This window comes from Zophobas morio, unplaced genomic scaffold (genome assembly GCF_036711695.1).
Source record: "Zophobas morio isolate AGI-343-1 ecotype UQ-CSIRO unplaced genomic scaffold, CSIRO_AGI_Zmor_V1 ptg000046l, whole genome shotgun sequence".
NCBI lineage: Eukaryota > Metazoa > Arthropoda > Insecta > Coleoptera > Tenebrionidae > Zophobas > Zophobas morio.
Window position 1 is genome coordinate 7,002,707 of NW_026972151.1, and position 19,306 is coordinate 7,022,012.

At 33.4% G+C, this 19,306-nt stretch overlaps 1 protein-coding gene across 1 annotated transcript in view; it reads right to left on the reverse strand.

Moving 5' to 3' along the window:
- LOC135142416 (uncharacterized) overlaps positions 1–19,306 on the reverse strand; it is a 104,147-nt gene that overhangs the window by 67,843 nt on the left and 16,998 nt on the right. Inside the window, exon 2 of the mRNA XM_064074127.1 lies at positions 13,499–13,731. Within this exon, the coding sequence (XP_063930197.1) occupies positions 13,499–13,576 (78 nt within the window). The 5' untranslated portion in view covers positions 13,577–13,731. The remainder of the gene's footprint in view (positions 1–13,498; positions 13,732–19,306) is intronic.

The following is a 19,306-nucleotide window of genomic DNA, read 5'->3' on the forward strand; positions in this document are numbered from 1 at the left end:
GGGAAACCCACTAAAAAGAAACTGGTTTCATCATGAACGTTACAAATGTCAACTAAAATCAAACAGTCTGGAAAAATAAATGTCCCTATTTTGAAAAATAACAAACAAAATAAATTGATTTCACGTTAATTATTTACAATTTTTCTGAAACAACGCCGAGTTTGATTTTTTAAGTTTTCTACTAAAAATTACAGCAATGGATTTACGTTTTTAGTAACAGCTTATTCATCCGTGACAACCAAATGCAGTTCAAGAACATGTCAAAACAGAAAGTAACAGAAGTGAAACACAGCAATTAAATTACATAAATATCTGTTATAGGTTTTTAATGACAGTGAAGAGATCGCTTTTATTATGTACTTACGAGCATCAATTAAAGCAGTTTTATTTTCACTTATACAAATTTACAAGAACATTAATTATAAAGCACTCGAAAATCAAATACGCAACGATTTCTCACGTTTCAAGACCCCAAAAATTCGAGTTTTCGGAGAAGATCTTTGTTGATAAACTTTGTACATACTAATATTTAAAAAATTTTTATAACATTTGGGAAATTTTAACATTTAAAATACAATCCACGTTCATTTTTTGTTATTTCTTATTTTGTATTTTTATTATTATAAATCAATTGTAAATTTTAGCCAATTGTTACATTTTTATTGGATAAATAAGTAACAATACGTATATTAAGAAAAAAACAAAATATAAGCCCCACCCACCCGCCCTATCTCAATTGTGATGATTTTTTTCATTCTCCCTGAACCAACGGGACTCAGCTTAACTGCAAAATACTTATTTCTTTACAAGAAATTAAAAACATGTTTTTGAGCATCGTATTGTTCACAGAATACTATGTAAATTAAGAAAAAAAAGGCAAAATATAAAAAACCGGCCGCCCACCCCATCCCAATTTTGATGATTTTTTTTATTTTTGGAAACTTGTGATTAGGCGCCGCCAACGAATGAAAACTTAATTACTATTTAGATCAGGGCAGTTATGGGGTGGGGTTTAATCTTTGGCTTTAATTTTTTCTTAATATAGATAGTATCCTTTGAATAACACGATACTCAAAAAAATGTCTTACATGATAATTTCTTGTAGAGAGAGAAAAACTAAGAATTTTGCATTTAAATTCCGCTCCTTTGGCTCTCGACGATTATATATTATATCAAAATCTTCACAATTGAGATAGGGCGGGTGGGCGGGGCTTATATTTTGTCTTTCTTCTTAATATACGTAGTTCTCTTTTCGGAACAAGAAACTTAAAACATGTTTAAAATGGTAAATTCTTGTAGAAAATATCGGTTTTGCAACTAAGCCCCGCCCCTGGATCTGGCAACGAATGAAAAATTCATCACAATTAAGAATGGAGATCAGGGCGGGTATGGGTGGGGCCTAATCTTCGGCTTTATTTTTTTCTTAATATACATAGTATCCTTTGAACCACATGATAGTCAAAAAAATGTCTTACATGGTAATTTCTTGTAGAGAGAGAAATAATAAACATTTTGCATTTAAATTCCGCTCCTTTGGCTCTCGATGATTATAAAAAATCATCACAATTGAAACGGGGTGGGTGGGCGGGGCTTATATTTTGTTTTTTTTTTCTTAATATACGTAGTTGTCTTTTCGGAACAAGAAACTTAAAACAAATATCTAACTTGGAATTAAGCCCCGCCCCTCGATCTGACAACAAATGAAAAATTATTACCTGGAAGTCATTCTTCTCTGTTTGTATTTTCTTTATTTTCATTGAGTTACAAAATATAAGAACGCAATTCAAAACACTCAAGTAGAAAATTTAACAATAGGCAATAGCTGTTCTATTGAGATATTCATGAACAGTAAAAGTCGAGTTTAATGGCAAGTTTTTTTTATTAACTTTTCCTAGCCTGCTCTATATTGAACAATGTCATGAGTTTGATTCTTACTGTTTAATACAGAAATATTTAGAATTTCCGAAAGTACTCAATATACCTTACAAATTTTAATAGCTGTAATTTTTTGGACCATTTAAATAAAATTTAACAATAAATTATAAATACATTTGTTCATTACACTATAAAAACGTAATAATGTTACAGTTGAACACTAAAATACTCTCAACTAAATCAATTTTTTAAATTAGGAATTCGCTATAGTGAAGTTTTATTGTATATCATATCGCTGTATGAAACCAAAAGTACTTTAAAAAGTTTAAGTGGTGTTTTCATGTAAAACTGAAACACTGGCCACCAGAACAGTGAAAAAATTGGAACGTCATTTCGGCAGGACTTCCCTCGCCCTTAAATTACACTCCAACAAATCCCGGTTCTTTGAAAAATTATAAAATTTGTCTCTTTGCGAAATTTTGTGTTTTTCTAAATTAATTCTTCAATCCAGGGTTGAGAAAAAGCGATTTTTTTTAAACAAAAAAATCAACCATTTATCACGATTTTTTTTTGTTTTTTTCTGTTTTATTTTTTCGTTTCTCAATTATTTGGAATTAAAACTTTAAAAGCAGCAACAAAAATCGGAAGTTTTGAGTTTTAATTACGTTTATTCAGTTTTTAATAGCGCTTTATATTTTATTTGGTTATTTTAATTTTCATTTTTTGCGAGGTTTGAGTAATAAAAATTTATAAAATAGATAAAATAATCAATTACGTTAACAAATAATAATAGTATTGTTTATGTTTACAAAGTTTACTAGAATATTTTTAAATAATGTTTTGTTATACCCGTTTTTAAAATAAACAAATGGTCTAATGTACTAGACAGAACTTCCCTCGCCCCTGAATTACAGTTGAACAAATACAGCTTCTTCAACAAATTATAAAATATATATTTTATTATGATAATCTGCATTAAGTTAAACAAATCGAGGCGGATTCATAAGCCACCAGTTTTGGACAAATTATACTGTTTTACCCTCTATATTCCTAAGTTATAAGTAAAACTTGAAACAATTAATCCAATAGTTTCGGAGATCGTCTAATAACATCGACACTGACGACAGACGACAGACAGACAGACGGATGGACGGGCGGAAACGAGAAACCTGTTTTTTCATATTTAGGGAATCGAAAGCTTACGCTTTTTTTTTAACACGCCACAGTATATGTTATATTTTCTTAATTTGGCTTTTTCTTGTTTTATACAAGAAGTTAAATCAGATTTTTTTAAGTCGCTTGATTGGCGCAACTAATTTTTAAAATTTCACTATATATTCGAAATTTCAGCGTGAAAGGCACAAAAAATAATCTCTAACCGTTTTTTTGTTATTTATTATTTTGTTGTTTTATTACTATCTTTCACCTGTAACTTTTAGCCTATTATTATGTTTCTACTAAATAAAATAAATGCTTTCTTATTGTTATTTTCGAAAATTGATTCGGCATTTTTATCCCACGCTAGGTATGTTTTTTTTTCATAATATAAAATAATATAAAAATAAATTCTAAATGAGTTTTTATAATTATTTATAATAATTTTATATTTTAGAAGAAAACACGTTTGCTACTTCAATTTTGTATAATATATAGGTATAATAAGATACTCTTGTACTTGTGGTTTATGAATCCGCTTCAAATTTGTTAACTCACAGGGGTTATATTAAAAAAAAATGCAAAATTATAATATAACAAATTGCAAATATATATTACACTATTACTATTAGTGCTGCTATTTAAATGAAATTAAATGTCCTTTATTGATCAAAACTCCCAGAAACACGATTGAAATATGACTCGGAGTAACATAGTTAGAAATGTGTTAAAATACGTCGAAATGAAAATGGCAATATCTAAATAAAATACAAATCCCTGTGAAAAACTAAATAAACATAATTAAAACTCACAAATTTTGACTTTTCTTGGAAATTTAAAAACCGAATTACGAAAGCTCAATTAAAACCGTAATTGTTTGGCCACTCAATTTAACAACAAATTATACAATTATTCTTTATATTTACCACAAAAACGTAGGAACGTGGTAAGGTCGCCCAAAATATTCTCACGTTTATAACTAAATTTATTTTTTTAAATTAGGAATTCCTCCGGCACCCATTAGGGTAGGCGGATTAGTGAAAAAAAATAGTAATCCGTTATATAAAAGTCCTACCGTACTTCACATCGATGCACGAAACCGAAAGCGCTTTTTAAAAGCTTTAAAAGTAGTATTCCCACGCAAAACTGAAACATTGGCCTTGTGTACCAATAAAAAAACAATTTTAAAATTTGAAACAATTACTAAGAAAGTCAACATGTAAGCAAAAACTTTTAACAATATCTAATAAAATTTTATGGAGAAATAATAGACAGACTGCTGACTATATGAAACGAACGATTACCGCCTACAGACCGGCACGTGTCATAAATAAGACAAAGAGTTATTCAGGAAGCACACAAACAGTGTCCACAAGTTCTAATATATAATATTATTTTCTTACTACTTTTTATGTAAAAACGTTTACCAATAATCAAAATAATATGATCAACCATATTTACATATTTCTATGACGACCAATTACAATCATTGTAATCAAAACAGTTTACTTTACCAAATTTTATGGTTTTGTTCACAGAAACACCTAGCGCCACCTTGAGAATGCAGCAGTTCTATGTTATGATTAATTACCAATTTTAAATTTCGTTGGTGCGCCCACGAAAAAAAAAAGGTTTAAAGAATAAATAAACATACTAATGTAACTCCTTCAAAATCAAATATGTACTTATTAAATGTATTGACGCTCAATATCCCATTCATCCATCCATTAAATCAACCGTAAAAGGCAATCAATAATTAAATGATCGTTATGTTGGGCATGAGGAGAATCATATTTAGCCGACTTCCGCATACACAAAACGATCAACGACACTACACAATTCGGTCATTTCATCTTTACTTACTGAATTTGTATTAATCATTAGGAATTTTAAAGCAACTTAACAAAGTTATTTCAGTTACATGATCATTTCAATTAATTACATAATCATTCAAAATGATTTAAGGAATGTTCTTTAAAGTGTCACGTAATACATACCAGCAATACAGTTTCGTTAACAGGTTTATCACGTTACATACAAATGTATAACTCATATGTATAACAAAGAGATTAAGCTTTTGACACGATTTGTCACTCATTCAGTACACCTTCGGTGAAAATCTACAATTACTCGACACAATGGCCATGAAATCTACGCTCCATACATAATTTTCCTCACTCTCCGCATACATTCAGCTGAAAACGCATTTCTTCATAATTGATCATCGATCAATTAAACCTCATTTAAAAATCAAATTCGAATTCAACCTCAAAACTGCAACATCACTCGATCAAACTCCATGTCCGCACTTTCTCGATAAACGAAACCGAAACCAATTTCTCCAAAAAATGCAAAACCCATCATCAATTTTACTAAATAACCATGCGTGAACCTTTCATAACAATCACGAATCTCCATTAACCGCATTTTTCTCCAATTCTTCTAACCCAATTACTGAAACCACCTCAGAAACAATAGCCGACACGTAACGTTTAGAAACCACCGAACGCAGACAGACGCCGGATTTCGCAACCTTCTCCTAACCGACCTTTTGCCATTTCGAAACGTCAAAACGCGCAAAAATTACAAAATCAGGAACCCAACGACGTCCAGATGTTCTGCAGACGCGATTTACATTTCCGTGGGACGGCAGACACCAACCTGCCACACTTTTTCCTACGGTGTCATCGCGATTACTTCATCGAGCAATATGATCGAATCCGGACGACGTGCTGGCCGAACGCGAGTCTACATTTTTCTAGTCTCATCTTGGAGTAGTATGATCGAGTCTGGTGGCCAATGTATGCACGATTTTCGCGTCTGGAATAGAAAGGGTCCAGATGGTGACACATGGGATTAACATTTCTGTGTTGGTGGCCGCCAACCTGCCACACTTTTTTTTCCAGTGTCATCGCGATTACTTCATCGAGCCATAGAACTAAACCTGGACAATGTGCTGGCTGATAAGTGTGTTTAATTTTCGTGTGCGTAGATGTTTGTATATCGTTACAAGTGCAAATTTGCACGAGTATATACATAGATGGGCAAGGCTCGCACTAAAGTCAATATGATCCGAGTCTGGAGATGTCGGCGGATGTGTGTCAATCCGCGACAATGAGACGTTTGCAGACGCAAACTTCACGGGTACATAGATGGGCAAGGCCCGGTTATGGACCACGGCGGAATCTTAATTGCAAAAAAGATAATTATCATTGGGCGCGGTTCATCGAAAACCACCAGAAGAAAAACATTAAAATGAGTTAAAACGCAAGTTATGGTTTAGAAGGTTACTGCAGAGATACGATCTTCTGGCTCCAAATTAGCAGATTTACAAGTTCCAGAAAAAATTAATTACGTTGTTAACACCCACAGATCACCGACTGTTAATCGTTACATTGTTATGAAGCGAATCCGGCCGATGCGGCGGCCGCTTTTACCTTGTATGTACAAAAAATTTCCTTCTCGATAATCGGCGAGGAGTTCCTGGGCATCATTCTGACGTTTTTCTCAATCAAAACAAACTATCCCTAAAACTGCATTCCCAATCCCACCTACAACAAGAACAAATATCACATTACCAATGACAGAACCGGTGTAAACATGGCCGCGGGACCTTCCCACGCCACCGAAACACGATTTTCTTTTCATCTTCGGGAGCGATCATCGACAATTAAAAAACTTTCACCCGGCGAAGATCAGAAACCCATATAACGTGTGTAAAAGATGGGACCCCGAGGCGCGCCCTGCGGGAATCCTCCCGTCCGGTGGGCGTTTTCCCGCGAGCGCATCGAGTGGCCGCCGCCGTTACGCAACGAGCGTGTGTACCGGGGGCGGCGGCGGGGCCGGCTGGGGGCGGCGCGGCCCCGGGTCGGGTGCGTACCTGTTGCAGGTTCATCTTCCTGGTGGCATCCGACGAACGCACACGCACACACGCACATACAGACCGACGTGCGGACGACGCGAACTCCACGCTTTCAAGACATCGACTGAGCGGCGTCGCAGGTAGCCGCGGCGGCCCCTCTCTCGATTGTTTCGTTTCTTGGCCACTAGATACACACGGTTTTCCGATTTTACACGTATGGACGTGTGCGCTGGATATCCTGGGACTGACGTGACGGCTCGAAAATGGTCAACGATGGCCGATATGCATAATAATCGGGAAGGGTGGCGTCGGAGGCGGCGGACACGTCGTCCATCAGGGTAATTGGGAATTGATGTTCGGGCTGATGGCGCGGACGGCTCGGGATTACGGGATTGCGTGTTTGGGTTTTCTTAAATAGATGGAGGATTTTTAATGGGCGGATTTTAGAAGGATATGGTTACGCAGATATGGATACGGTGCGGTGGAGGATTAAAGTTGTTTGTTTTGTGCGAACGAGAGTACTGGTATACTTGGTAATGGGTCCGAAAAGTAAAGTGTTATTAATTATTGAGATTTATGAATTATGACCTCGGCCAATCCTATCGTACACACACGCAAGGCAGTAAATCTTAATCACTATCATGCATGATTGTATTAGTGATTTTTGAAGTCTGCCAAGTCCACATTCCACATTGTGTCAGTCGTTGTATTTGGAAAATGCGCTGGTTTGAATGTGATAAATGCTGCGAGCACGTAAAAATGATGCATAATAAATATCAAAGGTGGGTGAGTTAGGAATTATTATTTTTTATTTCGATTAATATGTCGACTCTGAAAATGTAGATATAAATAGCGATGAATAATGTAACATAATCCGAAGAAAAAAAAAACTAATAAAACGAGATGTACAATACACGGTTGTGATTTTTTTTATCGTACTAATGCATATTGCGAACTGTACAAGATACAAATTCAGTTATTTCAGGAACCAGTTTCTGTTTTTTATGGCGCTTAATTATCAACAAGAAGTTCAAAATTATACTAGAAAAACTGAAATATGCCATTTTATTGACTAGTTTTTTCCTGTGAAAATATGCCGTTTTTATAAGAGAGAAAAAAATATTCAGAGTTTGCCAATACCAACAATTTTTGAAGATAGATGACAGACGGAAACAAAATATGTACTTACTTTTTCATATCCTAAAAGCTATGATATGTTAAGATTAACAAAATTAGTTAGTGGCTCACGTTTTAAGGAGTAAAAGTGGCAAATATCGGTAAGACAGTTTTCTAACTTTGCAAAATTTCTAATCCACTCTTCAGTAAAAACTAGTTTTCAGGATGACGTTATTAACTTTCTTGAGAGGATAAATAAAAGAATTGAATCAATATTTTACAATTTCTAAAGTAACTTTGACAAACTAGAAGTTGTTTTGTGTATAATCTCCGAAGCAAAGACAAAACTGGATATTTCGACATATTTTATAAACTTTTTTTGTAAATTGTTTTTGGCAATCTTAGAAATAAAGTCGTAATGAAGTATAGTGTGTTAAATTTTAAAGACAAATTTAGACTAAATCAATTAGTCCAAAGTTGTTTAAAGAAAACCTCTCCCACCTGAATCTAATAAATCAGTTTCCTATATCTCTTGATTTTACGATTTGATTTTATAAGTTAAAATAACACTAAATGTGGATTATTATTAAACTAAGGATAAAAACGACGCAAAAAATAAAGAAAAAGGCGACAAAAAATGGAAGATAAATAAGAGAAGACAAAAAATGCGACTTAAAAAACGAAGCGTAAAGGGAGAAAAAAGACGATAAAAATAAAATCTTAAGAAAAATGAGATTAAAAAAAAAGGGCGATAAAAACGGGCAAAAGGTCCAGCATCCACACAGTGCACAAAAAATGCAAAAAACACAAAGATGCAAAAAGACTCCATAAAAAATGCAACAAAAAAAAAAGAAGTCAAACAAGCTAGAAAAAAGGCCACCAATAACTAGTGTGAGGAAAAAAGCCACAAAAACGCGTAAAAAAAAAAGGATGAACAGCCCACAAAAATGTAAAACAACGACTATAAAAACGCGACAAAAAAGTCACAAAAATGTGATGAAAAAAGGAAAGAAAAAACATAAGGAGGACAAAAAGACAGAAAAACATGACAAAAAAGAAAAGGAATGAAAGAAAATGCGAGAGAAAAGGTCTTAAAAAAAAGTAAACAAGAAAAGCACCAAAAATAAAACGACTGAAAACATGTGGAAAAAGTGGGGAAAGAAAGCAAGCAAAAAACCCGCAAAAGATACAACAAAAAAATACTCTAATACTGTTTAGACAGAACTTTCTTCGCCCCTTCAATACAATCAAGCAAATTGGATAATTCAGAAAATTTGACTTTATGATTTTTTAATGAAAACCTCTGAAAGTTAAAAATAAAATCAAATGTGTTAAACTGCAGACATGCTATGAGTACATTTCAAGTGATTTTTAATAATAAATTTTTTAATCAGTAATAACTATCAACTATTTAGCACGAATAAAAAACGGGACAAAAATTATGAGGGCAAAAATTGCGCCAAAAAAGGGAGACGAAGCGACAAAGGGCACCAAAAAAAAATGCGACTTAAAAACGCAAAAAGGGAAAGCAAAATGACGATAAAAATAAAGGCAAAAAATCGAGGAAAATGCGATTTAAAGAAAAGAGCTGTTTAAAAAAGGGCAAAAGACGCACAAGAAATGTGTCCAAAGTTGTTTCGACAGAACTTCCCTCGCCCCTGAAATACAATAAAACAAATCCAGCTTCTTCAACAAATTATAAAATTTGATTATACGAAAAGAGGGAGTTAAATGTGAGAAAACAGGGCACAAAAAATGCGACTAAAAAAGGAAGAGAAAAAAAGACGATGAAAATAATATCTTATTAAAAATGCAATTTAAAAAAAAAGCGACTAAAAAGGACAAAAGATCCAACATCTATAAAGAAACGACAAAAATGCGACGAAAGTTACATCAACAAAGGCCCACAAAAAATGCAAAAAAACACAAAGACACAAAAAAAAACTGCACAAAACTTCTGTTAACAAAAAGAGAATCAAACAAGTATAAAAAATACTACCAATAAAAAGTGTGCGGAAAAAAGCCACAAAAAGACGACAAAAAGTCCACAAAAATGTGGCGAAAAAAGGGAACAAAAAAAACACAAGGAGGACAAAAAGACAGAAAAATATGGCAAAAACAAAAGGGAATGAAAGAAAATGCGAGAAAAACGGAGTAAAAAAAGACAAAAAATCCGTCTAAAACAAAATGATTGAAAAAAATGTGGAAAAAAAGGCAACCAAAAAAAGTCGCAAAAGATGCAAGAAAAAATTGGTCTAATGTTATTTAGACAGAACTTCTCTCGAACTTTAAATACAATCTAGCAAATCTAGTTTCTTGGATAAATTAGAAAATTCGACTTTGCGATTTTTTTAAAGAAAACGTCTAAGTTAAAATTAAAATCAAATTTGGACTTTCAAACTACAGACATGGTCATGGACATAATAAGATGGGACAAAAAAATGCGCCAAAAAAGAGACTGAGGAAATCAATTAAAAAAAACTAAAAATAATGTACAAAAAAATGCAATGAAAAGGAAACGAAAAATCACGAATCAAACACGGGACAAAAATCACGCGATAAAAAGAGGGCGAAAAATGCGCCAAAAAAAAAGAAAGACGAAGCAACAAAGGACACCAAAAACAACGACCTAAAAATGCGGTAAAAAGTGAGACAAAAAGGACGATAAAAATAAAGGCAAAAAATTCGACAAAAAATTCGATCTAAAAAAAGCGCTGTTAAAAAAAAGACAAAAGAAGCAAAAAATGACCCAAAAAAAAAACAGAGTGGAACAAACCTATAAAAATGCCACCAATAAAATGTGCGATAAAAAAAAGAGAACAAAAAATGCGCCAAAAAAAAAAAAAAGAAAGACGAAGCAACAAAGGACACCAAAAACGACGACCTAAACAAAAAGGACAATAAAAATAAAGGGAAAAAATTAGACGAAAAATTCGATCTAAAAAAAAGGGCTATTAAAAAAGGACAAAAGAAGCAAAAAAATAACCCAAAAAAACGGAGTCGAACAAACTTATAAAAATGCCACCAATAAAATGTGCGATAAAAAAGAGGGCGAAAAATGCGTCAAAAAGAAAACAAGAAAGACGAAGCAACAAGGACACCAAAAACGACGACCTAAAAATGCGGCAAAAAGTGAGACAAAAAGGACGATAAAAATAAAAGCAAAAAATTCGATCCAAAAAAAGGGCTGTTAAAAAGAAGGACAAAAGAAGCAAAAAAACGGAGTCGAACAAATCTATTAAAAATGCCAAAAACTGCGATGAGAGAAAATCAACCAAAGAACCCAACATTGAGGACAAAAAACAGTAAAATATAACAAAAAGAAAGGAAATCAAGGAAAAAGGAGACAAAAAGCACAAAAAAAAAACAACCGAAGAAAAAGCAAAAAAAGGCAACCAAAAAAGGTCGCAAAAATACAACGAAAAAATTGGTTTCTAGTTATTTAGACAGAACTTCCCTCGTCCCTGAAATACTGTCTACACAATACAATACATTCCCCCATCTTTAAAAATTATAACAATTATTATCTGTCTAATAACATTGACACAGACACACTGAAACGCGAGACCTACTTTTTCATACACTAGAGATCATGAAACGATGGGAAAACCTGAAAGTAGCCACATGTCGGGTGGACCCTATTACCTCCTTAGCTTACCTTCGAGAAGTAAAAAGGAAGTCTGCACTTTCGTATTCTATGAATTTTGTATGTTCATCAAAAGAAAATTACCAACTTAGGTACAATGAAAATAAATGGTCGTGTATTGGATATACACACAAGTAGACGTGCTTGAAAGTTGAATGAAATTTAAAAATATAAAAAACGGAAAAGGGGAAAACAATCAGTAGTAGGGCTTTTCGGGCCGTACATATTTTTTTAAGAGATCGCGCAAGTCGTCGAAATTTGCAATCTGCTACTTAAATAATTACATAAACAGTTTCTTACAAAAAAATTTAAATTATTACAAAAAACACAAATTCAGTCGTCACAAAAATTAAAAGCTAAAGCTACGCGTTTTTTTTTTCAAATTTTGAATTTTAGTTTTAGATACATTATTATTTTATACTAGTCGATTTCAAAATTCTTAGCACATTTTTGAAAATTTCACCATTTTCTACACTCAAGAAAGGCATAATGTAAAATTTCGGTAACCTGTAAGACGATCACATAAATTTTCTATCCATGTTTTTCGATTACATCGAAAATAAAAAAAAATCCAAATTTGATATTACATTGCCATTTATGAATCGTTAAAAACTACAAATTGAAAAAGACAAGTAATACTGTTATAAGTTTGTCTAAATATATTGAAAAATTTTGTATATTTCAGGTGTTCTACAGTTCCGTCACACTACTATTCCAAAAATTTGGAATTTTTTCTATACTTTTTGTGAAAAAAGAAAATACATACATACATACAAAAAAAAAATCGAAAGGAGTGTGTAGAAATTAGGTTACAAGTGTCGATTTTTTCGAACCACAAAACTTTCTTTTTAATTCATTATCTCCACTTCCGCAAAATTCGAGTAGTAATTAAGAATTATCTTCTCAAGTTTCAAGACCACATGAGTCATTTTATTTATAATGAAGAACATAATACGCTTAATCCCGTCCTTCGAAAGTCTGCAGCACACTACCTAAATTGCTTCTCTCGATTCAAACGTTTAACCTTTGCTTTAAGAAAGTTCAATCAAGTCTCATAGATGCTTATTAAAATCACCACTACTCAATAATAAGTGCAGCTACAATTCTGTGCTCTTATATGGTCTTCGTGAAACGACATAATTACAGCTTCGCAAATCGTACCCATTCACATAAATGGTAACTATTTATCCGCGAATCGAAGAAGTAGCAAAATCTCAAGCAAACCGTTAACAGACCGCCGTTGCCCCATAAACCCATTCGTCATAAACTCGCCATGAACACAAATTACAACGAAATAATTAAAAACATGCGTAAACAATCCAATACTCGTCCGCATTCATACACAGGAAATCAATTCCGCTTGCGTCAATTAAATTCAATTTTTATGGTAATAGAAACCCAATTGTGGCAAAAAAGCATTTAATGACTCGCTTGTTATAACATCGAAGAAAATACGATTTATTTTGGTTTCGTGCAACACCCCTCGAGCTGCCGCATCGGGCTAACAGTACAATTTTTTTTCCGCTAATTCCCAAATTAAGACATCCGAAATTGTTAAACGCGTCGTTTGCATATTAATGTGTAAAAGTTCCCGTTAACCGTAAAACGCTTATCATGCACTCGACTCGAGTGACATTTAAGTGGATCACTTCGAGTCGCAATATTTTTAAAAACACTCCGAAAAAATAAAATTCGATTCGTACATCTGCGCACCCCTCATATTTCTGCATTACCGAAAATTACATTACTGTTGACGTTCCTCTCACTCGGGTCTATAAAAAAACGCTAAATGATTTATATATCGTCGCTAAAACGAGAGATAAACCAGACGCAACAGTACTTACCCTATCCGTAATCCTTTCTTCAGTCTTTCCTCTTTTCAGCGATGGAGCTCTGATGACTTTTCCGCCGAAATCCTCCATTGAAATTACACTAAACACGCTTGAATCACTCGCACACACACTCGGTCAACGAGAAAATCGACACATCTTATTTTTATTATTTTGATTCATTTCAGCTATTGATATGATATGATCTGGTGATTAGATTACCCCCACCGAGAGTCCATTTGTGGCATCTGCAACAAAAAATCCTTTTCGTTATCTTAATCCAACAGTGTATTGTTTGAACGGTCTAGGCCAGAGGTTAAGAAACTGGGGGAAGGACAAGCGCGAAAGGTTTTTTAAAATTAAGGAAAAACGTCACTCAGACATTTGTTTCCAATAATAAGCAACATGCAAAAATACGATAAGGGCCAGTCATGTATCAGTTAGTTGCCGTCGTGTTAAGATCTTTCCAAATCGCGCGTCTCAAACTCACGATCGCGGCCGTGATAGGATTGAAAGAACACTGCAAGCTGAAGAACAAATTTCGGAAAGCGTCGAAGAAGAGCCCGACATCAGCACTCGCCGACTTGCTGCTGAAGTTATAGTTTCAGAGTTTGTCGTGTATTGTACATCAAAAGAACGAAACTTACATCCACACCACGTTCAAAAAGTGCAAGCTTTGGAGCCCGCTGATTTTTTAACCTCTATAAAGTAAAAATCAGCGGAATAAATACTCATTTAGTTCCCTTGAGATTTTTTCGAATAACAATCACTTTTTATTGATGGACGATTTCAATACTCCTTGTCCCAATGCAATTCAGTTATTGATTGTAACAATCATCTTCTGGACTTAGTTTTTTCCAATCTTAATTATTGTCCGGTTGATAAAGCCTTCTCTTCATTAGTCGAAGATCTACATCATCTTTCTCTGACTATAAATCTGAACAAAATCTCTTTACCAACAACTTTTGGCGGTTGATTGGGGTTTTAAAAATAATATTGTTGTGGAATGTTCCAAATTTTACTATATTATGTACAGTTTATTTGACTCAATCGTGCCTAAATATTCTCTCTCAAAACTCCGTCGCCAATATTACCCTCCTTGGTTTACTAGTGACGTCATTCATTCTATTCGATTAAAAAATTGTGCTTTTAAAAAATACAAGAAGAGTGGATGTTCACGATTTTATGACTCATTTAAACGTCTTCGTTTCAAGTCTAAAGCACTTATTAATTTTCACTACAAAAAATATTTATCCGACTTAGAACAATCCATTTCGGTTGATTCCAAAAAGTTCTGTAGCTTTATTCAAAGCAAAAAACGAACATCTAGAATTTCCGGTTATCTGATCCATCTGAAATTGTTGACGCTTTTGCTGACTTCTTCGATAGTGTGTTTATTGCTTGCTTCTAAACCTATGGAGTATTTTCAGCTCATTTTTGACATTAATTCCAATATTTCTATTCCATCGTGCCAAATTACTGTTAAAGATGTTCTGATAAATTTTAAAAAATCCAAGGATTCTTTCACAATGGGTATTGATGGAATTCCCTCTTTCTTACTTAAAGACTGTGCGCAGATTCTTGGTGAGCCACTTTGAATTATATTTAATTTAATAATAATGAAATCCGTCTTTCCTTCACTTTCGAAAAAAGGTTATATTTGTCCCATTTTTAAGAAAGGGCAGCAGGATGAGGGGACAAATTATAGAGGTATTTCGATACCTAGAGCTATTCGAGAGAGCTATTCGAACTATCGCAGACCTTAGATCCTATAGCAGTTGCAGAACATTCTTTAAAAGATTGAATATAATGACGGTTCCAGGCATCTACATATACAGCCTCATAATTCATACTATACATAATATTGATGCATATAAGCCATTAAATAACAACCACACTTATAAAACAAGAAATGGAAGCAAATTAGAAATTCCCCTGCATAAGACAGCACTCTATAAAAATAGTCCACATTATCTATCTATATGCTGTTATAATAAATTATATGATCACTTGAAGAATATAAATCAAGATAAACAAAAACATTATATAAAAAAGTTACTGATTGAAAATGAGTACTACTCGTTAGAAGAATTTCTTAATGACCCAACATTGTAATCTGAACTTATGTCTGCATATTTGTATGTATATGTATATGTATGTACTTATTTGTGATTTTAATGTTTAACCTGTAATTGACTTGTTCTATACATTTATATATGTCTTAAGAGAACTAATAATAAACTTTACTTTACTTTACTTTACTTTACCTTATAACTTTGCTAAGGTTTTCGAATCAATTTTGTGTTATCACATTTACCCATCGACGAAGTTATTGATTTCATCTAGTCAGCATGATTTTGTGCAGAAAGAATCAACCATTACAAATTCAGCTGTATTTTCCCAATATATATCGGAAGTAATTGATGGTAATGGACAATGTGATGTGATATATACTGATTTTGAAAAGGCTTTCGATAAAATAGATCACTGTTTATTACTGCAAAAGCTCTGTAATATTGGCTTCACAAATCCGCTATTGAAACTTTTAATCTCTTATCTAATCGGTAGAATCTCATTTGTGAAGTACATAAATTTTAGTTCTAAACCATTTACTACATCTTATGGGGTCCCACAGAGATTGAACTTAGGACCTTTGTTGTTTTTGCTCTTTATTAACGATCTTCCTGATGCTATTCGCTGCAATAAACTTATGTTGGCTGATGATTTCAAATTATACATGGAAATTAATTCTATCAATGATTGTTACTATCTTCAGTTTTGCTTAATTTTGCTTTACTATTGGTGTATTCGAAATAGATTAGTGTTGAATATCTCTAAATGCAAAGTTTTCTTATACAAGAAAACTCATCAACATTGTTTTTGAGTATACTTTAAAAGGAGTCGTATTGGAAAAATTTACCAAGTACCAAGGGGTGACGACGAAAACTCACTCGCACAGCCAGAGAATACTTACAGAAAAATCAAAAAAACATACAAAAAAAAGTCGGGACGGCAGACAGACGAAGAGACGGAAACGGGAGACCCAAGGTTGAGAAAATGTGAAAGTGGAGAGTCGGCCGACGGACTTCATTACAATACTTCCTAACATTTTACCTTTTTTTCTTAATATACACAACCATTTTTTATAACAAGAAACATAAAACATGGTTAAAATGGTTCATGCAAGGAAATATGGGTTTTGCAATTATGGGGTGGATCCTAATTGCAAAATAGATAATCCATATATAAATTTTCCATTTTAAACATATTTTTACTTTCATGTTGTGAAAAGAAGTCTACACATACTAAAACAAAATGGCAAAATCTAAACCCCGCATACCCGCCCCACCGCAATTGTGATGATCTTTTTTATTCTTAGAAACTTAAAACACGTTTAAAATGGTACATTTTTGTAAGAAAATATGGATTTTGCAATTAGGCTCCGCCCCCAAGTCTGCCAACGAATGAAAACTTCATTACTATTTAGATCAGGGCAGTTATGGGTGGGGCTTAATCTTTGACTTTACTTTTTTCTTAATGTACATAGTGTCCTTTGAATAACACGATACTCAAAAAAACGTCTTACATGGTAATTAATTGTAGAGAGAGGAATAATAAGAATTTCGCATTTAAATTCCGCTCCATTGACCCTCGACGATTATACAAAAATCATCACAATTCAGATAGGGCGGGTGGGCGGGGCTTATATTTTGCTTTTTTTCTTAATATACGTATTGTCTTTTCAGAACAAGAAACTTAAAATATGTTTAAAATGGTAAATTCTTGTAGACAAATAGCGATCTTGTAATTAAGCCCCGCCCCTCGATCTGGCAACGAATAAAAATTCATCACAATTGAGAATTGAGATCGAGGCAGGTATGGGTGGGGCCTAATCTCCGGCTTAATATTTTTCTTAATATACATGGTATTCTTTGAGCAATACGATACTCAAAAACATGTTTTTACTTTCTCGTAGAGAAATAAGGATTTTGCAGTTAAGCTACGTCCCCTTGGCTCACGACGAATATAAAAAAAAAATCCCAATTGAGATAGGGCGGGTGGGCGGGGCTTATATTTTGTCTTGTTTCTTAATATACGTAGTTATCTTTTCAGAACATGAAACTTAAAACATGTTTATATGGTAAATTCTTGAAGACAAATATCGATCTCGTAATTAAGCCCCGCCCCTCGATCTGGCAACGAATGAAAAATTCATCACAGTTGAGAATTGACATTGGGGCGGGTATGGGTGGGGCCTAATCTTCGGCTTTATTTTTTTCTTAATATACATAGTATTCTTTGAACACAATACTCAAAAACATGTTTTTAATGTCTCGTAAGGAAATAAGGATTTTGTAGTTAAGCTCTGTCCCCTTGGCTCACGACAAATAAAAACAATCATCCCAATTGAGATTGGGCGGGTGGGCGGGGCTACATTTTGCCTTTTTTTTTCTTAGTATGTGTAGACTTATTTCGACAACAAGAAACTTAAAACATATCTAAAATGGTAATTTTTTGTAGAAATCAACTTTTCCTCTACAACCTCTTTAAACACGACAAAAGTTGAATCAACGTTACTATCAACGGAAACTTGGCAACGGAATTTATAAATGACAATTTTTAGCTCTAAACGCAACGTTAGCGTGACAGCAACTGCAACGGTAAGTTTATAAATACTACTACTAACATCATCAAAAAAAGATGTTCATAGAATAGTTCCAAATCTGACAAAAATCTTCGATGAATTTTCTGCAGAGGACATAATTTTGGAAGTTTTACGACTGAGGGGCCACTTATATTTGGCCTTTTTTTAAAATATATTTCTTTACGAAAATGTACCATTCTGACCATGTTTTCAGTTTCTTGTTCTAGAAAGAAGATTACGAATATTAAGAAAGAAACAAAAAGCAAAAGACAAGCCCCGCCCACCCACCCCACCTCAATTGTGATGATTTTATTTATTCGTCGTGAGTCAGGGGTCGGAATTTAATTCGAAAATCTGTATTTCCCTACAAAATTTTACCATTTTGAACTTGTTTTGAGTTTCTTGTTACGAAAAGAAAATTACGTATACTAAAAAAATAGCAAAATATGTATAAGCCTCGCCCATGCATAGAAAAAAAATCATCATTTTGTTTTGTTCTCCTTACAGTACGTAGTTTTCTTTTCACAACCAAAGACTTAAAACTTTATTAAATTGGTAAATTTTTTAAGTATATATGGATTTTGCAATTACGCTCCGCCCCTTGGTCTGACAAGGAATGAAAAATTAATCGGAATTGAGTTAAGGGTGGGTGGGCGGGGCTTATATTTTGCCTTTTTTTAATTATTTCCATTGTCGTAAAAAGATGATTACGAATATTAAGAAAGAAAGAAAAGTCATAGGATAAGTCCCGACCATTTTATTTATTCGTCGAAAGCAAGGGACAGAGCTTAATTGGAAAATCTGTATTTCCCTACAAGGAAATTGAGACTGTACAAAGAAAATTTTTAAAATTCTTAGCTTTCTTACAAGACGGTGTTTACCCCCCCACGTGGTGTAGAGCATACACATCTTTTGAAGAGATTTAATTTTATATCACTGCATGCTCGGCGAAATATGCTCTTGATTCGCTTCTTATATAATCTTTTTCATTGTGCTCTTGGGTAAAATTAATTTTCTTGCACCACGACTAAATACTCGCCAACATATTTCTTTCTATATTAACTCTGTTTAGTGTAATTGGGATTTCTTCCTGTTGAAATCAATAAATTTTATTATTATTTTTGTTTTTGTTGTAAATTTATTACTTAAATAAACACATTAACAACTGAAATTAATTT